The sequence below is a fragment of the Cebidichthys violaceus genome, unplaced genomic scaffold, assembly GCF_023349555.1.
Source record: "Cebidichthys violaceus isolate CVI_PGR_0920_01 unplaced genomic scaffold, fCebVio1.0.p SCAF_286, whole genome shotgun sequence".
Taxonomy (NCBI): Eukaryota; Metazoa; Chordata; class Actinopteri; order Perciformes; family Stichaeidae; genus Cebidichthys; species Cebidichthys violaceus.
The window spans coordinates 11790-36656 of NW_027176468.1; the positions used below are offsets into that span (position 1 = coordinate 11790).

The following is a 24867-nucleotide window of genomic DNA, read 5'->3' on the forward strand; positions in this document are numbered from 1 at the left end:
GACCCGAGGACATTCCCAAACTTTCAGAACGACTCATACTGTGAGTGCGATGAGCCGTTTTGGTGTGACCACGAGGCCCGAGTGGAGAAAAGGTCACATGCCTCCCAGCGGAGAGAGTTTTTTTTTTTTTTTTCCTCCATCTCAATTCTTCCGACCACGACGCTTCCTCTTTTCAGTCCCAGGAATCACCGTCTCTTCCGGTCCTGCTCGACTTCAGCCCGGCTGGGTCCGTTGCTGTCCATGTCGTCCACCTTGAGGTGAGCTTCGCCGTACCGCTTGATCAGCGCCCCCGGGAGGAGAGCCACGAGGGCGATGGCCAGGAGCTGGGCCAGCGTCCCCCAGGAGAAGATGTCGTCCAGGGAGGAGATCTCGGAGAGGATGGAGCCCGTGCGAACGCAGATGAAGTTGTAGGGGATCAAACCTGGAGGAGGAGGAGGAGAAAACCGCTGAGTCATCAGTGTTTGGAGTGTGTTTTTTTTAAGTGTGTGTGTGTGTGTGGAGTCTCACCTATGAACACAGAGAAGAAGAAAATGGGCATGGGGATGTTGAGGACGGGACAGGTGATGTTAAGGAACCAGTTAGGAGTCATAGGGAAGAAACGGAGGAAAAGGAGGAAGAAGAACAAACTGCTGCGGTTTTCCTCCACCTGACGGAGGGAGGAAGAGAAGAAGGAAGCAGGAACAGAGAGTCTGCGAGGTTTCCTTCAAACTAGGAAGAACCCGACAAGTACAAAATATTCTAAGTAATCGTTTTGTCACGATCATCGTGACTCTCGGACGGGGAGGCGCCTTACCTTCCTCTGCAGCAGGGCCACCTTCTCCGGGAAGTGCTGGACCACGTGCTGCTTTCCGAACGCGGAGGAGAGCAGGAAGCAGAAGGTGGAGCCGACGGTGGTGAGCAGGCAGGCCAACACCAGGCCCTCCCAGGGCCCGAATATCGCTCCGGCTAACATGTTCTGAAGGAGGATGAGATGGATCGGAGTCAAACTAGACGTGAAAGTGGTACTCGATTCTATCCTGTCCTCACGTCCTACATGTGTGTGTGTTCAGCACGCCTCACCAGAAAGGAGGAGCCCGGTATGGCGAAGGACTGCTTGTAGAGGTAGGCGCTGCAGAACAGCAGCAGAACGTAGTCGTGGTGTTCTCTTTTGTAGAACTTGAGCATCTCTGCGAGCTCCCGCAGCTCGTCCAGGTCCGACGGGAACTTCAGCCTGGATGGAAAGAAACGCACCGCGGCAAAGACTTAGCGCCTCATCCTTTGTCCACACATTCCTGGAGCTTTAAGAAGGACTCACACACTGATTTATAACATCTCCCAGAATGCCTTTCACTACAGCCCCAACAATAGATTTGTTTTAATCTGATACTTGTAATGAATATTTAGCAGTTTAGTAAAAATCCAGTTACAATAAATCAGCCGATCAGTCCTCAAAGTAGAAAAGTAGAAATGGACCTGGACCGCAGCCACATTCCGTTAAATGTCGTTTCCTACCTGTCCACCAGACTTCCCTCGTCCACCTGCTCACCTGCTCACCTGCTCTCACTTCCCTCATCAGTCGCTTCCTACAAATTCCAGCCCAGAGGTCTTTTGTTGCTTTGACAGTTCATCCAAGATGACATGAACTTTGGTTTTTCAAGCAACCCTGAACCTGACTCTGATCTTTTACCTGAACCTGGACCTGGACCTGGACCTGGACCTGGACCGGTCTGCCTCCCATCACCTTACCTGTAAGCTCTTTTTATGCACAATAAATTGTTGAACTCTTCCCGTTACTATTGGTGTTGGTGCAGCAAAAGTATTATTTGAGTCATATTTTAATAGCATTCCCCCCGTTATATTCCTTTAAATAATCCTGTTTTAGGTTATTAACTGCTGGATGTTGGATCTCTATTCAGTACTGATAGTTGAATGTGAAGTTACATTAATATTAATATATGATTTAAACATTGTTTTATATGAGAGGATTGTTTTAAACAGCGGAGCTCAAAGTTAGAGTTGTAGAATGACTTTTATAACGCTTGACAGAGAAAGAAGAGGAAAGCTATTAGAAGGAAGGTAACAGGATACATTTGATCGAGGGACAGAAATAGTGTACACTTGAGCAGAGGGAGGGAAGACACTCAACACACACACACACACCAAAATCCCCCCCGTTGAAACTCAAGATGCCGACTTCCTCTCCCACCTGCTCCGACGTGCAGCGTACTGGTCAGCGGACAAACACTCTGCTCCGTCATTGGTCAGCAGGTCGATGATGCGTGAGCGCTCAGACGTGTGTGTGTGTGTGTGTGTGTGTGTGTGTGTGTGTGTGTGTGTGTGTGTGTGTGTGTGTGTGTGTGTGTGAGTGTGTGTGTGTGTGTGTGTGTGTGCAGTACTTAAGGAGGGAAATGCGTCAACGCATCGTCCCATGAGAAACATTTAGTTTCTGCACACGCAGCGACACAAGTCTTCATATAAATATATATATGTATATAAATATATGTATATACACATATGTGTGTGTGTGTATATATATATATATATATATATATATATATATAGATATACATACTTACAGGAGAACAGATGAGGTTTCTACACAACTAAGAAGTGATATAAAGTTTAATGTTGAGTTTTTAAAGCAACTAGGGCTGCAACTAATGATTGTTTTCAATATCGATGAATCCCAAAATTACTTTTGTCATCAATATTTAATCATATTTCATGTATATTAATTTTGTGTTTTGTGAAATTTTAACATTATAAAGGTGGAGGCTTCCAATGAGCCTTTTCCTGCACTGTGATATTTTTCTCCCTTTATATTTGTGCATTTTTAAATTGTGTAAATAAACTAAACTAAATGTTGTAGTTAAGTGATGAACTGGTAAGATTATAAAATGTCATAAAATAGCAAACAATAATTCCCCAGAGCTCGAGATGACGCTTCAATGTTTCCAACCAGAAATTTAATTGAAAGAGATTTTAAACGGAGAAAAGCAGCAAATCACTTTCTAGAAGCTGGAGCCAGTGAACACACTAACAATGGAAACAGTTGACTATATTATGAATATACATTATCAATAGGAGTGTAAGAAAGATATGGATGCAGTTGAGTATCGAGATATTGTGTTTTGTGATTCCGGTTTGATTCTCCAACACTATTTATTTTAATAGTTTTCATACAAAAGTACAAATATGTACAGTTTACTTTTAGACAGCGGCTTAAATTGCACAAAACAAATTGCTAAAAATCCAACAGTTCTGATAAGTTCAACCTTGTTTTTAAACAGATTTTATGCATATGGTGATTTGCTCTTTATACTATGACAGTTTTCCTAAAAGTAAATAAATACAAATCAAATCTGGCACAGCCCTGATTATCAATGATAATCCATGATTCTGACATCGTTTCAGCTGAAACAGCAGCATGAAACAAATGCAATGTATTAATGAAATGACGATAACAACCTGCAGCTCTTAATTTGATACCGCATGTCGTTTAGCATTGATGCATTGAAGAGAGAGATATATGGTGTATGTCGAGATATTAAAGATGTACTATTATTATTTTAACTATGGTGTTACTGTTATATGCTGATCTTAACTCCACCATCAGATCACTGAGGTTTAACCAACAGTTACACTCAGTCTTAATATTATTATATATACATATATATATATAGAGAGAGAGAGAGAGAGAGAGAGAGAGAGAGAGAGAGAGAGAGAGAGAGAGAGAGAGAGAGAGAGAGAGAGAGAGAGAGAGAGAGAGAGAGAGAGAGAGAGAGCAGCGTAACTCTGCAGCATTTCATTTCAGGACAACCCCTGAAAATAATGTCACTTTAATTCTGTTATTCAGTTTTTTTGGTGTTTGAAAAGGTGCAGATTTTCATAGTTAATTAATACATTAATAAATAAAGATGACTTGATACTCATACATGTATCATGAAAACAACACACACAGAAATACACACACACACACACACACAAAATGTTGCCGGGTGCGATCACGCCATGTTTAAATGACTTGATAAGTAACTGTATAATATGAGTCATATCAATGTAATGAGTGCAAGCACACACACACACACACACACACACACACACACACACACACACACACACACACACACACACACGGGTCCTGCTCTTGGCTTCAGAGTGTCTTGGTCGGCGTTATTCTATCATCTCTAGACAACCACACACACACTTGACTGTCTGGCACATTGCAACACACACACACACACACACACACACACACACACACACACACACACTGAGGAGTAACGCGATCAGTCCGATATGTACCGGGAGGAGATGTGAATATCAAACACATTTAATAATTTGTCTTATTTGTGCAACAGATCTGAAGACTAATATGAGCAGAATAAAGCAGTGTGGAGTCTTACTTCATTTAAATATCATATTAATGTAAAAGATGGGGAACTGATGCTGTGCTCAACACAGAATGTCAAGAACATAAAATAAGCACAGATGACTTGTCTGGTATTTGGAGAGGTTATTAATTGGTTGCCGTTATTTGTAGGGATCCTGTCCCAGCATGCACTGGGAGAGAGGAAGGTAAACACTGTTGGGTCACTAGTCCAAGTGGTGTCAAGGTAAATATGAGGTCACGAGATTATTACAAGACGTGATGAGCAGAAACATTAACTTCTGCTTCATAAATAAATAATCTGAAGATGATAAATGACTCTGCTCACGGTCAGTTTCACAATCACAGAGCTGATGTTCACTTTACTGTAATGTAGGAGAAAACCCCAAATTATTACAGGAGAACAAGCAAACAGAAAGTCACCAGAGTGACTGTGGCTGTAATGACAGTTAATATACAGTACCTAGTCCCTCTCTGTAAAGATTATATTGGACTTTATTCTAGTAATTTTTTTTCGGACAGGAGGAATAATTTTTGCATAAATAAGTAAAAAAAATTATTAAAAAAACACTTTATTATAATTTTATAGATACTCAAGTAGCCTAATTTAAATGTAGGCCTATAATCCCCAACTGGATTTTAAAGTGTTTTTTTCCCTCAAGACTTTGTTGTTGATTGCCAATAAACATCTTGAAAATCAATAACATTCATAATAATAATAATAATAATAATAAAAAGACTACAGAAGGAATAACTTAAAAAATAACAGTGGTTTCTTCCACATTTTAAGACATTAAAACTGTTTTAATTATTAAAGCTGCACTGTCTCTCTTTGTTTTTTTATACCTGTACTCCTGGACTCCCCCGTCCTCCCCCTCCGCTGACCCCGGCGGGACGTGCGTCGGCCCCGGGGGGAGATGGGTCGACAGCAGGTAGAGGAACACACTCGCCGCCGCCACAAGGGCAGCCAGTCCCGCTAAGGAGCGCATGTCGCTCCGGTGCTGAAAACCTCTTTCACCGCTCGAACTTCACTGACACCGGTGTTTTAGAATTGAAGAGGAAGAAACAAGAAACCCGCCCGTGAAGCAAAAGTCAACGTGTTTGCGGGTCAGTTGGGGTGGCAGGCTGCTAATGACGGTTGACATTCTGGCTGGGTTCGGCTCACGGATCACATGGCAGCCGGTGACCAACAAACTCAAGACTCATGTTGACATTTGTGTCACCTCAGCAGCAGCAGCTTCTCTCCTCTTCGTCGTTTGTTTCTTCTCTGCTGTCACTTCACAGATGACGTCTTCATACCTTCAGACAGACGGACACTGAACAGGTTTCACTCATTTAACAGAAGTGTGGGAACACAGTCTGCTGTCAGTGAGAACTCTGAACGTGCACTCACACCAAAGAGCCACTAGAGGGCCGCATGGTGAAGGCCATGTGTTGAGTTACATTAGTAATATTTATAGATCAGGATCCTTATTATGCATCAAATATCTATTTTATAAAATAATACAGGTGTAAAATAAAGAGCAACGCTTTTAAAATAACCTGTGCATATTTGTGTTTAATTGTTTAATTTTTCTTTTTTACTGTATTGTATTTCTATATATTTGTATGTATATGTTTTCTGTTGAGGGGCTACTATATCAGGGTAGGCCTGACAGTATTTACTGGTGTGTGCCATTTCTCTCATTGAGTGCTTTTATTTTAAGTACTTTAAGTACACTTACATTCTCCTTTTAAAGTTGTATTTTTTACTTTTTTAAATGTATTCAATAGCTTACTTGCAATTAAGTATTTTCGTCGTGTGATATCGCTACTTTGTTTTACTTAAGTAATTGTTCATTTAAAAAAATATGTTTTAAATAAGTAATTTTGACATACTTTTACTTGAGTATTTTATTTGTATGGTACTTTATACTTTAACTTACTACATCTGGATTCATCAAATGTTGCACTTTGTCCTTCACTAGCCTACATGTATTTGACAGATTTTAGTTACTTTACAGATCAAGAGATTCCAAACACAACATGGCATCAGTTCATGAGACATGATGCAAAGCTTTAACTGTAAGCCTGCAACCTGTAAAAGTATAAAACATCCCAAATTAACTTCACCTCAACTAGCTGTTTACATGTTAATGCTTCCAAAAAACGGTCCAGTGATATAATAATATAATATAACTTTTAATCACAAAGGTCTTTGGATTGTACTGACCAAATTTGAAGTGGCTCTGATAAAGTCTCTCGGAGGAGTCCGTTAAAGTATAGCGACTAGAAAGTGGCAAGAATCAAAGGGAAATTCACACAAAAATAAAAATGTCCGACTTCCAGATTTTAGAGCATGGTCCCAAGAGACTTTTTTTTTTAAATGTGCCTACTAAATTTCATACATGTAGGTGAAACGGGGCGCTGGGGCTGCTCTGTTGAAAGTTTGCAGGGGGCGCTATCGAGGCAACTTAGAACGGCCAAGCCAAAAATCCACATGAAACCTGTATTTTTATCGCCTATGACATATGGACAAAGTTCCATGAGTTTTTGAGTACCCCAAGTTACAGAAAAATCAGCTTGCATTTTGATGGCGAACAAAGCGTTGCAGTTATACAAAAACTCACAATATTCATGATGAACTATCATCAACGTCTTAAGGCTTTCTTTCTAAAATTTGAGGTTGATCTGGTGAAATGGCTGGGAGGAGTACGTCAAAGTGTAAAATTTGTCATTTCCCTTTGCCAGTAGGTGGCGTTATGACTATGCGAAAATTGAGGCATGGGCATGTTTACAGGCCTGGACTAGCATCCTGCATGAGACATTTCGGGCAGATTTGACGATTTACCTTGGAGTTACAACAACTTCAATTTGCAGGAAAAATTGCTCAAAATGGACGCCACGCCACGCCAAGATTGTTACATGAAAACTCATGATTTTGATAACTTTTCATTATAAAAGTGCTGACCAAATTTGAAGCCGATCGCATAAATACTGTAAGACGAGTTTGTGAAAATACAAAGCCTGAAAATGGGAAAAATGGCCAAAAAAGTGTGAGGGTACGTTACAGATTGCTATGTGGACGTATGTCTCAAATTTGGTGATGATAAAGTGAGGTTGATTGATGTACAGAACCAGTTCATTGGTCCATTTCTTCTCATCGCGATAAGTTATCAACACGTTTTTTAAAGTGTTGTTGATGAGATCGAATAAATCATGATCCACATCAAATTTGGTAGAAATCTGATGCAGCGTTTAGGAGCAGTTTGCAAAAATGTGTTTTTCACAAAAGTTAAAAATGGTGGAAATCTGAATGGGCGGAGCTTCATAGTTAGAGCAGACGGAGCTGAATATGTGTGTGTCAAATGTCATGTTGTTGGGTGATGGCCATGGCCTGTGGAACTGTAGTGAGACATTTTGTCATACCCGAGCATGCGACCCATAAAATCTCAAATTTTATGGGTCGCATGACTTCAGGCCCTAATAATAATTCCTTCAGCTTCAACAGGGTCCTCGCGGCCCGGCGTTGTCGGTGCTCGGGCCCCTAATGACCAACAAACTAAATAACTAAGGGAGGAAAAAAGAACACACCCTGAGGTTTGACACAATCTAACGAACAATAATCCATTTTTAAATAACCAGAGGAACTTTACTGAAAACATTTGTTTCAAGATGAGAAAGCAAAACCTTTATTTAAATAAGCAGAATGACAGAGAACGAATATTTAAAAGTAATTTCTTGCTATCAGACACTAGAAAATAAGGGCAGTTTGCATTTAAAGGTAAATTGATATCAGTGAAACTGACCTTAAATCAAGAGGGAGCCACCTGAATGTGTCTTAACATTGTGCAATGGTGTGTGAAAAGAAAGTGCAGCCTAGTGTACATCTGCAGTCCATCATAAATAACATTGAGGGGAGCAAGTTTAACCAGAAGAGAAGGAACCTTTAATCCATCACACTTGATGGCAGCAGCAGCACAACGAGACGTGTCTGAACAACCTTTTTGTGACGGCTCGCAGGACGTTCATGAAGTGAAAGAATACGATCTCTTGCCGTCCGTCCTTTCATGTCCCCGCAGGTTTCGTTTCTGGCCTTGAGCGGGTCGAGCCGTTCCCCATAATTCTCTCTATGGCCTCTTCCTCTTCGACAACTGTAAGATTTTTGAACAGAGCTGCTGTCAGTTTAAAATCCACGAAGCTTTTGGTTCGTAAGTAACTTTGTGACACCCAGGATTACCTTTTTGGTCCCCGTGGAGAACCACTGACCTCTGCGCCTGAAGGCCGACCGCCAAAACCAAGAGCAGGAACACAATCTGAGCCTTCATCTTCTGCAGGAGAACACTCAGGATTAGTGCAATCCTCTGCTTTTCTATGTCATGATACGAATGAATGATCCTTTCTAGTTGTCAGTGAAAGCTCGAAGAGATATTTTAAACAACTCACCTCGGGTAAACTCAGCAGCAGTTCGTCTGTTAGTGAGTCTTCAACAGGGAAGTTAGCGTCTGTGACGTCTCTGTTGTGACTTGGGCTGGGCGGTTCTTTGTCTCTAAAGCATCTTAACAATCCACCCGGTTCAGTTTTAGGAAAAAGAGATGCCAAAAATAAATCTCTCTCTTCAGCTCGTATCAAAAGCACAAAGCGTGAAGGAAAACAACTGATTGTTACGGAGATACTCGGCAGTCAGAGGCCTGATTTTAATCGTGCATCACAGCACATTGAATCTGAACGGAAACGATGACTTTGAAGTTAAAGCGTAGACACTTTAAGTTTTGATGTTCGGGGTTTTGCATCCACATCAGGTGAATACTATGGGGATTGTAATCAGAGGCAGAGGAAACTGGATTTACTCCATGGATGGATGACTCACCGGGTTTAGCAGGCCTTCACCTGCAAAACGTCACTTTGAAGAGACACGCCCCAAAACCACAAAGGCACTCGAAATGACGACAAAAGAGACATGAAGCAACTGCGAGAGATATAGAGATATACAAAAAGGAGGTAAAGCAACTGCAAAGAGCCGCAAAGCCATTCAAAAAGAGACGCAGGAATGACTGCAAAAGAGACGAAATGCCACTGCAAAGACACACGATATGACCGCAAAGAAACATGAAACGACAACAAAGAGACGCAAAGCAACTGCAAGAGATACAAAACGATTACAAAAAGGGGTGAAGCAACTGCAAAAAGTAAAAAAATGACCACAAGGGGAGACAAAACAAAATGAGCCTCGAGGGTAAAACAAGCTTGTTCAACAAAGAGCGCAAACTTATCCAGATTCAAGCTTTTATGTTTTTATAAACACGTTCAATTTTAAATTGGCTAGAATTGACTTTGTTTTCGTAAATTTTGAAAACTGTGTTTAGTGACGACGGATGATCAGACCACGCTGTGCTCTCTGGGTAAGACGTTGAAAAACACAGGAGCTTTGCATACAGCGCAATAAATCAATAGGTGCTGGAAACCACACCAGAAACATCAATGCTGTCAGATATTTTTGCCTGAGTAACCGCACACTCAGCGCCTAAATTACAGCACGATCAATGATCCGTAATTATCACCGGCAACAACACGTTTGGCTTAGTACTGTGTGTGTGTGTTTGTGTGTGTGTGTGTGTGTGTGTGTGTGTGTGTGTACAAGCTAGGTTCATGAGAGGCTGCAAATAAAAAAAACGTGTTGAAATGTTACACAGCTGATGTCTAAACCCACGATCATTTAATTTCAACATCTGACAAAACAAATAGATCTATAATTGGGGGAAAAAGTATTCTTCAGCGTAAAAATGTCGTTCTTAAGCGTCAGAGAGCACAAATACTTAATTCTACTGAAGAGAGGTCGCTTTGTTATTTGCATGCAGCACAGTAACAGTAGCTTGTGCTTCTTACACTTTGCATGTTCATTTTTGTTTCATGGTTTTCTTTTTATCGTTTAAGAATTGGAGTTGTTGTTCAGAGGATGTCGGTTGTTATTTCCCTGACTTTTCCTCCCTTTGCTTCCTTTTCACTTGGTTCAGTTGTTAAACAAAGCTACACATGCACGAGTTGACTCAATGTCCTCTATGGTTATGTATTGTCATGCTCGTATGGGCTTATTTTGGTGCGTTTCTTTGGCGGTGCAGAACATATAGAAAAAGATGTGTGAGCTTTGTGCAGCAGCGATGTCATGACGATGTGCACTTTTTAAATGCACAAATCAAGTCCTCGGATACAAAGAGAACCAGTTTGTCTGATTTTGCATAGCATCACTGTAATGTGGGTGTAATCCTCCAGTTACATGTGAGCTAGAAAAGCCTCGGTTGACCTCAAGTGGACATCTAGTACAGAACTGTCCTGTAGGTCGACAAACACAGCTGGATAACGCATTACATGTACGAGATTGTTGTTATCCTCACTTGCTCCTGAGTGTGAAAAATAAATCAAAAAACAAAGACAACAATATTCATTCTGCATGTTGAAGCGTGTCTCAAAATCACATGTTGAAATTATACAGTAGCACTACAAAAAAAACAAAAGTTTGATTATAAAATGTTAAAGACGGTCCTGTTACTTAAAAATATAGATGGTCTACCCTCTGAATGTGGGGCGCCCCCTGCTGGAGACATTGCAGACTCGGGATATAAAATTGATGCTGAATGCAGGTTTATGTGTTTCCAGTTGATCCCAGGCGGAAACCTCTGGTTCTGGAGAAGCTGATGTAGAAGTGTCTTATACCTGCATTCTCTCTAGTGTCCATCAGGGGGCGACTCCTCTGGTCGTATAGAAGTCTAGTCTAAAATGACTCGACTTCTCTCTTGATTTATTCCCTCAGTAAACATTGTAAACATGAGCTTATGGTCTCAATCTCTAGTTTACAGTCTTCTTCAATACAGCATGATGTTCATTTAGTACATTATGCTCCATTTAGAGTCAAACACACCATAAAGCAGGGGATGCTTTAGGGGCGGGGCTTACTGTGATTGACATGTCGCTGTCTCTACCAGAACTGTATACGGCGTCTCTACGTCACTCCTCCGCATTCCAAATATGGTCACTTCCGTTTATCGGCTGAAAAAAAACAACAACATGGTGACAGCCGTAATCCAAAATGGCCGAACTCAAGGCCTCGAAAGTGACGTTGCGATACGTCCACTTCCTATATACAGTCTGTTGTTGATTCACCAGCCACTCGGGTTCATATAAGAGTTCAGATTTATTCATCCTTCTCTACAGAAGAAAATATTTAACAAAATCTCTAAATACAGAACACAAAGGAACATTATTGACCGCAGTACCTAATATTTACATGACGTCTGTCGTCTCGACAACACAACGAAAGAGAGGAGAGATGGGAAGTGATACACATGTAGGACATTTACACACTGACAGAGAACGCACCCACAGGTTAACGTCGACCGAGCTGAGGAATAGTAACGACATGCAAACAAATGTGCTGCAAATACGTCTCTCTAGTTCTTAGTAAGTGTTTTTAATGAACAAATACTACGATACTGACAACCCCGATCTTTACGTTGTACTTTTTCTACACTCTACTAAAGCGTTAGAATATTCCTCACGTTACACATGGCAAAGTAGACCCAGATGATGTTATTCAGGATTATTATTGTTGTTATTATTATTGATGAACAGGCGAGTGAAGATGTCACATGGTAGTTCTGCGTCTTCAGCTCTCGGGTGTTTGGGTTCTCTGCTGTATATCTGTGTGATGGGTGTTTTCGACATAGATAGATGGGACTTTGTGTACATACATATATATATATATACAACGTGGGAGGATATGAGGGCTGCAAATGGGTGCTTTTATTCTATGAAGGATATTTTAGATTCTCTGTGTCTTTTAACAGTCTCATTATTAAAAACCCAAGATATTATTTAAATCAACTTGTACTTGAACTGACCATGGCTTTTTTTATTTTTTAATTCACAGACAATTATGTTTTAAATCTTGAACTAAACATGAAAAAAAAAAGCATTTTTTGAAAAAACATGAAAAACGTTGCATTAATGTCAATGGAAGAGGAAAAGATCCTGTTTCTTTCTCTTGAGTTAATTTGAGTTTTGATTGTATTTGATATTTCGAAAATATACACCCACTACTCTCAAAAGTATGAGTGCACCAAGTACTACTTTTGAAGAGTAGAAAAAAAAGTTTTGTTTGTACTTTTTAAACCATTATCCCGAACACGTTTCATAGGAAGACCGACATATTTCCTTCTATTATTATATCTCATATTTTCTTAATTCCAAAAAGCTAAATCAATCGGTTTGTCTGAGTTTTTTTTGTGGACACTGACACAAGTATCACTAAATCACTAGTTGGCCTATATGACTCACCTAAATGGACTTTTAAGCCAATCAATTTTAGAATATTACTTCATGATAGGAGTGGCAAAAATGTATATCACAATTTATCTTCAGATCTAATCACGATTCTATTCACGTTAAGTTTCAAGACTATTTTGCAAGTTACTGAACATTACAACCAAATGTCCCTATTAAAAATATAACGCCACACTAGATTCAGTTCTTAACGTAACCAAAACTTCTTCCAAAACAATGGTGACGAACACCTAAAACATGACCGGTGTGTCATGACTCATGTGCCAAAATGAATCAGAGCACCGCACCAAATTGCCTCTAAAGTTACCACATGACTGGTTGCTGCAAGCAATGGAGCGTTTAAAAAACATTAAAACATTAAAACATTAAAACATTAAAACATTAGCACCTTAGCGCTTTGTTTTTGCTAGTCCCGACTCTGGCTGCTTAAAGTATAGATATTGAGTTAATTGTGTTTGGGGATATTTTGAAATAGCGGGGCGCTAATCATTTAGCAGCAGGTCTCTCTGTGAAGGCGGATCGTGGAGAACATTTGAATCAGTCAGGGTCTAATATTGTCATATGACACTCTCCCTGAAAGTTACCGTGAGAAAAACTGAAAATTAGCGGTGCGTTACGAGCAGAGGAATAGCAGTTGGCTAGAGTGCCTCTGAATGGCTCACCGGTTAATTAAACTAAGGACGTGAGTTGATGCAGTTACCTCGTCTATAGCTGCCAATCTGAAGCGAATAAACAACGCGACCTGATCACCGGAACAACAGCTGGAAACAGTCGAGAAGGGGATTTAACAGGGATTCAACTAATTAGAAGGAACCAATACTTCTTGGCAAACGTAGAACAGTTCGTTAGCTGCATTGAGATTATCGTATTATGGCTACAATGTTCAAGCTAACAGTCTGACGCCTTCTAGGCACACATTTTAACACAAACGTTACTAAGTTCAGGAACAGAAAACAAGACTGATTTCTCTAAATTTAAACTAATTACTTTTTTTTTTTTTTTTTTTTAAAAGCTCAGCCTCAAATGACTTCCTGCTTCCTGTCGCCGCTGATGTGTCGTCTCCAGGATAACTCCGCTGCTTCTGTCTTTGTCACATCTGGTGGTTCAACAATGCAGACCGGAGGTATTCAGCTCTGGTTTTGTTAATGTGCCACACATGACGCCGCCTGGAGAACGCTTTTCTTTATGTCAAGACATTCACGCACGTATAAACTTATGCATTAAATTATATTACATTGTGGTTTAGCTATAGTTAAGGTCAGACAACTGAAACGTCTGGATTAAGAAACGGGAGAAGTCCACGAGGCGGGACAGGAAGCCGCGATGCACTCGTCTGCTCATGTGACCTCCATGCTTCTACCCATGTTTTGCAAATTTGCTCAATCTAAATGTTACTAAGATGCATCACTTTTCCCCACTTTGATTAGTAATAAAACATCCTATATATATATATTTATTTTTGAAACCTCAATTGTGAAAGTAAACTAAACATCTTTGGATTTTAAGTATATTTTTTATGGACGTTCTTCCCTATTTTCTGGCATTTTATAGACCCAAGCATTTAACCTATTAATAATTGGAAGACGAATCGACACTGAAAATGATTCCATGTCGCTCTGTTAACGTCTTTGAGTCACACATTAATCTGGTAAAGTGAGTGTTTACGTTGCTAATGACTCATGTGATTCAGATCCAGGCGTTGCTCACACGTGTTGAGAAGCGCAATAAGAAAAAAAAAAAAAAAAAAAAAAAATCTTTCATGAGCGCGAAACGAAGAGAAAAATACAAAAGTCAGAAGCGTCCATCTCTCCAGTAAACAGAGTGTTGAGATCTACAGTTTAATGTGTAACGTCTGCGTTGCATCAACCCGACCTCGTCAGGAGGAGGAGGAGGGTCGCCGAGCTACATGTTGCTGCTGGGGTCCGGTTACAGAAGATCTATATTTATATACATGTTAAAAACCAAAGCCCTTGATAGAAAGAGTCATGGCAAATTTGTACAAGACAAGTCCCCTCTCTGGTGACAACAACGACTTCCATAACATCATGAGAGCGCCTTCTCTTCCTGTCCAGGTGGTTTCCTAATTCGTTTTTTTTTTTTTTTTAAATCACCACAAGGTCATTGTCACGGTACTACCGCCACACTGGAAGCTACGGCACACTGCTCTAAACGTTGACACGGAGACTGGAGATCGGCAGTGGTGTTGTGGTAGTTCTACTCTCCTCCAAAACATCGTTTAAATAGACGGGTGAGGATCAGACCCAAAGACATGGGAGGAGAGGGGGAGGAGGGGAGTGCTCTGAGGCGCTTCAGCTACTAAAAACCACATTGATATTGTTCCGGTCTTTCTTCTTCAGTCAAAGTCAAAGCCCGCCGTCCTCGACGAATAGATGTTAGCGTCGTAGCGGCCCGAACCCCAAACGGGAGTCTTCGCCATCCGTCCTCGTCCAACGGTCAGAACGCGGCAGGACATTTAACGAGACGACGGCGTTCTCACGGGGACGGACGTCTTTTGTCCGAGCAAGCGTCACTGGGGAGAAGCCGTCGTTTCAGAAACTTTACACAACGCAAACTAGTGAGGTTTATTTTGGGGGGGGGGGGGATTTTGTCAAGAAACTGGAGTCCCGACTTCATTTCAGTCCACCGAGGAGCTGACTAATTTTCAGCCTTATTAGGTGTCAGCAACTGTGCGTGTGACATCTCATTAGTGTCCACAGTTTGGTGTCACATCTGCTCCATTTTGTGCCCCATATCACAAGTGTGTTTTTTTTTTGTTTTAATTCAACCGGGGGACAACCAGCGGCGCAGGTGAAAGAAACTAATTAATTGTCCTACAAGATGTGGTTCGCCCCCGGCTGCCGGGAGTTGCCATCGTCCCCCCTCTCCGATTGGTGTTTGTAAAGGTCACACGGCCCGAGAGGGAGGCGCTGTCCCTGCTCGGCCAGCACCGACTCGTACGGCGGCGCCGCCTCCAGCGGGAAGGAGATGGAGGCGATGTGCTGGTGCTCCCGTAGGCCCGGCGGGTAGTGGGACGGGGAGAACCAGGCAGCGCCGGCCGAGGCCTCTCCGCAGTACGGAGAGGGATCCTGCCCGGCGTGGTCCGGCTGCTCCTCCTGCTCCGCCCCTCTCTGACAGGGGTCCAATAGGGAGTAAGGAGGCGGGTCATCGGAAGGTATGTAGATCTGAGGCGAACCTGGGCCGACACACTCATCGTATCTATGGAGAGAAAATCAAAACAGTTGTTATTTTCTATTGGTTCAAAGGTTACTAAGGTTACATAATGTATGGTGCTGTTAGATTGCTGCTAGACCGCACCGTTAATAAAAAGGTGTGTAGAGTCAAACGTTTTTTTCACCGCAGTGAAAATGTTGTTGAATGCCAACAAATATGGATTAAAGCCGAATATTTTGTTAGATTAAAAACATGTTGGGAATTTTTGGAAATTATTCATCTTTTTTTCAATAAATTTTGACTAGAACATTGCTATTTAATAGATTTTTTTTATGTTTAGATATTTGAAATAAAATGCTTTGATAATGTGTTTTCACATCACTTAGCTTAAAGCTTTTTATTATTTATTTCAAAACTGGGAATTGGGAATATTATTAAAAGAAAACTTTGAAATGTGAATTTTACAGTGCGGGGATATTATAGTCCTGGATCCAGACCCTCATCCCGGTTTAGAGCTCTTTCATTTTCTGAATAGAACCCCATTGCTCCTGCTCATAAAGTGCACAACTGTGTGTACACTGCTAACTCTATTATACATCGTGTGCTGATAGCTGTCCAGTTACATCTGCCTCTCCACACTGACAGGGACACGGAAAAAGAAAGAGAAGCGTTTTATGTAACTAAAACAACGTCTGAAAATAAATATCCAATGCCTTTCTTGCTTTCATGCCCACTCCTTTGCACACATCCGTGTTTGTGATATATTGGACCCCATAAGCACCCACACAAACACAAAATCAACTGTGCGGCGCTGCGCACACTGTTATGTGTTTATTATTTTTCAAATGTGTGCAGAGAATATCCCTGTTGCAAAGTTCATTTGACCGCTGGCTTGTCCCTGCGTGTGCCTCTGCAACGCTCCCCTCAGGAGGTTCCTCTGTTCGTGTCTGAGAGGTCAGAGGTCCGGGTCCAGTTACAGAGCAGCGTGCCAGGAGCGGGTGAGAAGTCAACGACACCGCAGCAGGCCGAACGGGCCGAAAACTGCCCCGCTGAGCCTACTGCGTGCACGGTTTTATGAAAAAGCAAACTTCGGGACTTTGACATATATAAATGAGCGTCTGTTACGCTGAATTGTTCCTGCCAAATGAGTTCACACAGTGAGGTACAGTATACCGGAGTTGCGGTGTCTGGTGTCCGTGACGACTTTCCCATGGTGGCCCTCTGGGGATGTGTTTCACGTCAACCAGCCATAGCTAAAGAGGCCACTCAGGGGCCACTAAGGGGCCAGTAAGGGGCCAGTAAGGGGCCAGTAAGGGGTGCGAGACGATTGCGACGGAGCAGCAAGAAGCAGTACGGCGGAAAGAAGCGTACAAGAAGAGTTTCTGGAGTGGATGCTCCAGATAAAAGAGAAACTCAAGAGGAAGGATTTAAGTTTTTAAAAAGAAGACAGGGATCGTCCAGGAGGACAAAACCCTCCTGGGGACGGGGGGTAATGCGGCGAGCTCACCTGCAGGAACAGTGTTTGTGTAGTTACTCTCACCGCCAGAAGGGGGAGACAAAAAAAGTCCAGCTTTCAGAAAACTTCTTCGACAATGCATGGCTCAACATTTAGGAAAAAAAAAATCTAATGTTAGTCCGGCTTTGTAGTATTTTAACATCTCTGGTTGATGATTATTACCCATGAAAAAACATGACATTGTAACTATTGCTTATTCTTCCCAACCCAAGGCCACATTTCTCTATCAATCCTGCAAAATCTGACGCGGCTGCACACAATGCAAGACTCACTCCTTGTGGTTTGCGTGGCAACACTTAGTTTGACATACTTCTGGGTGTTAACAATGCTCGATGTTTTACCATCGAGTGCAAGATTTGATGAAGGCCGCCGCCTCCTTCTTGCTGTTTTTGACAAAGTGCCAAAAAAAACAACAACAACGCTGCCCTGATGAACTCCTCCAGCAGCTTTCTACCAACATCAACAACCAGAGTGAAGATGGAATATATAAAGTAGAAAAAAAAAGTAAATAGAATTATAGTGTGTGTGTGTGTGTGTGTAATGGTAGATGATGATGGGGGCACAGGAAGCAGTAAATCAGTATAACTCAATCAGTTACTGCTTAATTATATCAGTCTGGTACCACCGAAGTGCGTGTTGTACCGTGTCCTCTTTCGTTCTTTTTGCCCTTCACCACACCTTTGTGCATGTGTGTGTGTGTGTGTGTGTGTGTGTGTGTGTGTGTGTGCCCACTTGCCAGCAGCATTGGAGCCTTTTGAGTGTGCGTTTTTGTGGTTTCCTGTTCAATGTGTGTGTGTTTTTGCGTGAAAGAAAGAAGCTATTTTCGCCTGGATGTGAGGACGAGGCTCAGAAAAACAGAATGTCCACTTCTCTCTCTCTCTCTCTCTCTCTCTCTCTCTCTCTCTCTCTCTCTCTCTCGCTCACATATATACATATATATTGCCTACCGTTTTTCTATCAGAATATGTATGTATTTAAACATGGGGGAAAACCCGCTTAGAATAGGCGACAGACTGCTCTCCCGTTGCGAGTAGACGGGAATGCCAGAATGTCACGAGGAAAACCGGGTTAGTGAACGGCTGCAATGTTACGGCGGTTACTTTTGAACGTTCTCATTCAGTCTCTCTTTCAAACTCTCAAACCAGAGGTGGTGATTGCTGGAACAGTGGAGAAAGACGGTTTTAATTTATTCCTGTCACACACCTGCCCCCCCTTACACTCGTGCACAAAACAAACGATTGAGGGTATCTACAGTTATACAAACGTATATTTATCATTTTCTGACCTTGAACATCCGTGTGAATATCAGGCATGTTGAGGTGAAAATTGGAGACGGTGAGTGTGTGTGTGTGTGTGTGTGTGTGTGTGTGTGTGTGTGTGTGTGTGTGTGTGTGTGTGTGTGTGCTGGGTGTTTCGGAGGTGTTGTAACACTCTGAGGATCCCTGTGTCTTTGGTCTCTCAGGAGCTACAAGCTCCTCTGTTCCCTTGAGGCCTCCTGCTGCCTGTGTGTTTCTGCAGAAGCCTCATAATGAGTGTGTTGTTTTACACGTATGTGTGTTCTGCTAACACGTGTGTGTATGTGTGTGTGTGTGTGTGTGTGTGTGTGTGTGTGTGTGAGAGAGTGTGTTAGCTAGGTGTGGCTGAGCGATAATAATTTGTCTCCTCTGAGACACGAGTTCCACGCAGGCCGAGGCTGCGGCGATGTCAGCGATGGGCTGACGGGGCTTTAGGCAGGAACGTCTTTTGTCCAGACACAAGGCCGTCACGAAATGTGAATAGTTGGAAGTAAAAGTTGCCTCGGAACATAATCAAGTAGACATTTATCTGTTTGAAGGTACGATAGAGAAGGACGTCTAAGTGAGATGTGTTCATGAGAAAGGGAGGACCTCTGGCATGTTTTCATGCTCTGGTTGTGACGCTCTAAAGAGCTGGACACCGGACGACTTCAGCTACAGCATAGAGCATATGGTCTCTGTGTGCGTGAGTGTGTGTGTGTGTGTGTGTGTGTGTGTGTGTGTGTGTGTGTGTGTGTGTGTGTCTGTGTGTGTGAGCCAAAGCTCGCCCCGGCTTCTCTCTGAGAGGAAGCAGAAGCTTTCAGTCTCCACAGGTGAGCAGCTGATCCATGAGCGCAAGTTTTTCTGGAAGACAAAGTGTGTGTGTGTGTGTGTGTGTGTGTGTGTGTGTGTGTGTGTGTGTGTGTGTGTGTGTTTGTGTCGGAAGTGTAACGTTCACTGTCTCAGTAGGTGAGCTGTTGATCTGAGTTCTCTGAGTTTTCCTCAACCATCTGTGGCCTAAAACACACACACACACACACACACACACACACACACACACACACACAGGCACATGCACATGCACACACACACACGCACACACACACACACACCCTCTGCAGGATCAGCACATGACTGCAACTACCTGCTTGTTGCCAGTGTACCAAAAAAAAACGTCTTGTCAGCATTATGGTAAACAAAATGTGCGTTGTGTATGTATGTATGCATGTGTGTCTGGATGTGTGCGTGCGTGTGTGTGTGTGTGTGTGTGTGTGTGTGTGTGTGTGTGTGTGTGCGTTGGCTGGCGTCCCATCGTCCGGGCCAGAGAGTCCGGCTCTCACACAGGCCGTCCAGAACGCTCTGGTTCTCTGCCAGAGCGCTGACGTAGCTCGCTAGCTCCCCTCTTCCTCTCCTTTTCCTTCCCGTCCACCGGTCCTCTCACGCTCCTGCCGCTCGAGTTGAAGCAAGGACAAACGCCGCGTTGAGGCGTCTGCCCCCGCACCGCTAATCAGCAGCTTTCGGTATATATATCTCATAAACATTATGAATGGATTCATCACGCGTCTTGCGGGAGCTGTAACGGGAAGGTTTTCTTGGCCCACATAGGACCCTGCAGCATCGCAGCAAACATAAAACCCTACTGCTGACCAGGTGTAATCGCCCCGCCGATGACGCATCTTTCAGCAGAAAGCACTTTGTCTGCGTTACGCACCGAGAACACGAGCGCTGGTTTAGTCCCCGGATCACAAGCCCAGCACGGAGCTTCAGCCTCAGGTTCGACATGATGAATGCGAATGTGCAACGCTATTAATTCAGCATGAATCAATATCCACCTATACGAGTATCGCGTATGGAGGCTCGGATGATCCTGAAACTGAGCAACTGCAGTGAGAAATATCATGGTTCTGTGATCAGAAACTTAAACGCCATATTTGCATCTTGTTTTCTACATGATTTTCCACTATTTCTGGTGTGTAGATCCAAGCTTTCAAGCTCTCCCAGATCATAGATCTATATGTTGAGGTTCTCTATACACATTTTTACTTAGATAAAGTGAAGCATTCATAAGCTAGAGAGGATCCAGTACAGAGATTTCAGGCGAGGATTCCAATGTTTACACTTTTACACATGTTGCACAATGTGTGTTATTTTAACTTTATCATGTACCAAACTATATATTTAACTTGTATACATCACTAATGATGTTCAATACATCTAAACAGAGCAGTTAGGGCTTCATTTGAAGGCCAGGATCCTTTCCAGGCCCTTTCTAGTCTCTGTGTTCATTTCAGATCCAGCTCTGTGTCTCTGTTCAGGGCTGCAGCTCAGCCCCCCTTTCTCCGATTTTCACCATTGAGCCCGCCTTCGAACCGTAGAAGCCAATAGAATTGCAGGGAATTGGAAGTTAGATGATTGACAGCACTATTAGCCAATGGGAATGAAAAACGTCCCATCTGATGTCAGATCTGAAATCCAATTTGCTGAGACTTCCATCCCTCCCAACAAGCCGAGGAACGTCGGAGACTTCCGTAAACAATGCATTCTCACAGAGCGGATGCAGCTGGAACACAGAGACGTGGAAGTACGGAAATATTTAATTTTTTTGGCTGAGATTCGACCAAAAGTGAGTACAATATTCCATAAAGCTGTGTGGCTTTTTTGTGTTTGATGCTGAACAGCTCTGCGATGGTTTACCGGGGAGAGAAATGGAATATATCGCCGTAATCTGTGTCAAACGGAGATGCTTTTTGATGCTTCTCGTTCGGAGCTAGCACGTAGCTAACGACCAGTAGCAGCTGTTTTCTCTGGTCAGTTCTTGAGTTCTTGAGTTATGATTTATGATATTTTGTTATTTGGAAACTTAGCTAATGGGAGTTGTGTTTGTCTCGTGTAGAAGTGACCTAGTTCATGTTGTTCCCAGGTTTCTGAGGTTTTTCCAGAACTGTAGCATCATTGTATTCGTTCTTCGTGGGTTCTTTGGCAGTCACTTTGTACACTAAACTGTGCACAATTTTTGTACTTCTGCGTCCAAATGGGGGACTTTCGGGCTTAAGTCAAACAGACCATAAAGCAGGGGATGATTCAGGGGCGGGGCTACCTTGTGATTGACAGGTCTCTACCAGAGACGTATACGGCGTCTCTACGTCACTCCTCCTCAGTCCAGATATGGTCACTTTTTCTTGTTGCAAAAAAAGCAAGATGGCGACAGCCGGAATGCCGAACTCGAGGCTTCAAAACGGCAGTCCACAAACACAACGGTAAATGAGACACAACTATCGTATCTCAGTAAATGAGGCTATCGTGCTAAATGCTATGCGAGTATTGTAGTATTTAGATCTTTAATACCTAACTGACAGAAACATGAATTCTCAGTAACTTAATTGAAATAATCAATAGTATTATTATCATTTAATTACCCCCCCCCCCCCCCTTCCCCCCCATAATGATGCTGAAAGTCGTTAAGTTTGAAATGTGACCGCGGACCTCGGAAAGTCAGATAACTGTCTCAGTCAGTAATGAACTCTTTTAATGAACAAAAAGAAAAGATAAGATGCTATCCAACCGTCGATCGATTCATTTGGGTTAAGTGAGTGAATGTTTCTACAGCAGAGCCAGACACACACACACACACACACACACACACACACACACACACTGCAGGGGAGGGATGTATGTGAATTATTAAAGTTGCCAATTAGACCAGCTGACATTTAGATCAAAAACACCATGACATTGGCCTTTAGCGAGCTCTTTCTTTCTTTCTCTCATTCTCTCTCTCACACACACACACACACAAACACACACACACACACACACACACACACACACACACACACACACAGGCTCATTGCTGCTCACCCTCACAAAGGGCACCAAAGGTAGCAGTGCTCCTTAATAAATGAATTACCGCTGAAGAAAGGGTCAAGCCAAGTGGACAGAGAGCACTGGGGGACACGTCTGAACGGTCACTTATGTTTTAGATTTTGACATTTGACATAATTGGCAAAAGGAGGAGTGTTTTTAAACAAACTGTAGCTATGGTAACGTGATGTGACCCGGTGGCATAACCGCACTCGACTTCTGGTCTCACTCGGGACACAAACGGCGGCCTCCTGAGTTAAAGTCCTGTGTTTGTTTGACCCATCCACCTCTGGCTCTTAATAATACGCCTGTCGTTGTGACGTAGATGGGTTCACAGTAGAGCTACGTCTCATGCAGACGATGAAGTAGTAACAGAGGGCCACATGCCCAGGCGTCGGTCATGTTACCGTAGATCCACGGTAGTTCTTACCGTGGCGGTGAGTCGGGGTACAGGTTGTTGACTTGTGACAGAGTCTCTCTGTATGAATCAAAGTCCAAACCAGGAGGAAAGTCTTCTAAGCAGGTAGATCTCAGCTCTCCTACCGAGCCGCCATAGGAAAAACCGTCCAGACCTGCAGAGACATGAAGCAAAAATTTGAATTGAGAGTTTTACGATTTTTATCTTGTTATTTTGTATACAAAGAGGCGACAACAAAAGGACAATTAACATCACATTCTCTGGAGAAACTGAAAACCCGCTGAATAATTTTTTTTGGAAGCGAGTTCTGCGTGTGAAGATGTGTAGGTGTGTCGAGAATTTTCAGACCAACGTGAGCAAGAATAATGTGTAGGGGTGTTTCAGCAGCTATGTGAGAAAGATCCTGACTAAATGGGCCATGGAGTGTTACATGCTACAACACAGTGGACCCGTTCTGATGACTTTGTAATGATTTCAGTCCGTGGTTCATTTATTAAGTGTGTTGCGATAACGGCTACGGTAAAACCTGAGAATGCTTCATCGCGTTCAGTTTTGTCGTGGACGTTCACAGGCGGACTGACCGTAGCTCGCTCGGAGGTGTGGGTTTCGGAGTCGACTGTCTTTGCGCAGGCTGCCGACGATGATGGTGATGCAGGAGAGGAAGAGGACCAGGCCTATAACGATCCCCGCCACCACCAGCGGAGACACCAGGAGAGACGCCTCCCCTCCCGACTCCCTCTCACTCCGGCAGTCCGGGTACTCCCCATGGCTCTGGTTGGAGCTCACTGCAGAGAGAGAGACGAGAGGAGGGGGAACATGTGTGCGCGTTCATAAGTCCAACATATTCACCTCTTTTGAGCTCCGTTTTGGTCTCCTCCAAAAAACGCTGAGGGACATCTCTGTAGTGTCTGAGGGTAAAGCGAGAGCACCTTGGCGGCTTCTTCTGTGTGACTTGGTTCCGCTTTGATGTCTACTTTGAAGCCTGAGGCGTCTTTTTTTTTTTTGTAAATTTGTAAATTTTGTGAAACGCCTCACATTTTAGCAGGACCGTCCGAGATGAAAAAAAAACGAGAGAGGAAGAAGCGCCCGACTTCAAAAAGTCTCTTCTCTCATTGTGCTGACTTTTGCTGGATTGCCCGGAGGCTATAAGACGTTACCAACCCTGTGTAGTTACCACCATCTGACCGGAAAAACAGTGGGCCTGGAGACAAATTAGTTTGGTTTTTAAGATTTTGGTTATATTAATTTAAACTGTACCATTAAGTATTAGGTAGCCTACAGTTCGTAGTTCAGTTCCATGGTAGCTAAACTGCAAAAATAATGCTACAGGTGCACCGTGTCGCGCAGTTCCCAATCTAAAATGAGGAAATATAATATAATATACAGTATATAAATACACAGTGACCATTACTTGCATTATGTACATTTTTCGCTTTAAATAAATCATCTTACACTTTATTCTATCACACTATGTTCACCTGCTAGTCGCTGATTCTGTCTGCTAATTGACACGTATATATATTTTTTTGCTTGAATTAATCAAGTAGTGCGCTGACATTTATGGAGGACATTAAGTGACTTATCCATAAACGAATCAATAAAAAACAAAAATGAACCATCTGTGCGTCTTTCCGTCCGTCCTCATGGCAGCGGTGCACCGGGGGGGGGGGGGGGGGGGGGTCGTGTTGCGTAACGGCTGACTCGCACTGCGCCCATCTCACCCACTCCGTCTTCTCTCTGCTTCTCTTTCCAGCTCTCGTTCCCTGAGGACTTATTCCATTTCAGTGTGTGTGACAGATAATTAGAGCTAAAGTCAACACACACACACACACACACACACACACACACACACACACACGCGGTCTCTAAGTCATCATCATTAGATTACAGAACGATCCTGTTCCTCTCCATTTCTATTTAATGTCTCATCCGTCTGTTTGCT

At 42.8% G+C, this 24867-nt stretch overlaps 2 protein-coding genes across 2 annotated transcripts; both read right to left on the reverse strand.

Moving 5' to 3' along the window:
• Positions 1-175: 175 nt before the first annotated feature.
• On the reverse strand, positions 176-5358 carry LOC137880550 (transmembrane protein 41A-B-like). The gene is made up of 5 exons (XM_068721961.1): positions 5216-5358; positions 1060-1210; positions 794-955; positions 508-646; positions 176-421 (listed from the first exon to the last, which is right to left on the reverse strand). The coding sequence occupies exons 1-5, from the start codon at positions 5356-5358 to the stop codon at positions 186-188; spliced, it is 831 nt and encodes a 276-aa protein (XP_068578062.1). The 3' UTR covers positions 176-185.
• A 2916-nt stretch (positions 5359-8274) lies between these two features.
• On the reverse strand, positions 8275-23741 carry bean1 (brain expressed, associated with NEDD4, 1; the record flags this gene model as incomplete). Its single annotated transcript, XM_068721962.1, has 5 exons — positions 8275-8502; positions 8589-8679; positions 8795-15901; positions 22938-23079; positions 23507-23741. Coding segments are annotated over 3 exons (762 nt in total), but the record flags the coding sequence as incomplete, so codon positions are not given.
• Positions 23742-24867: the final 1126 nt, after the last annotated feature.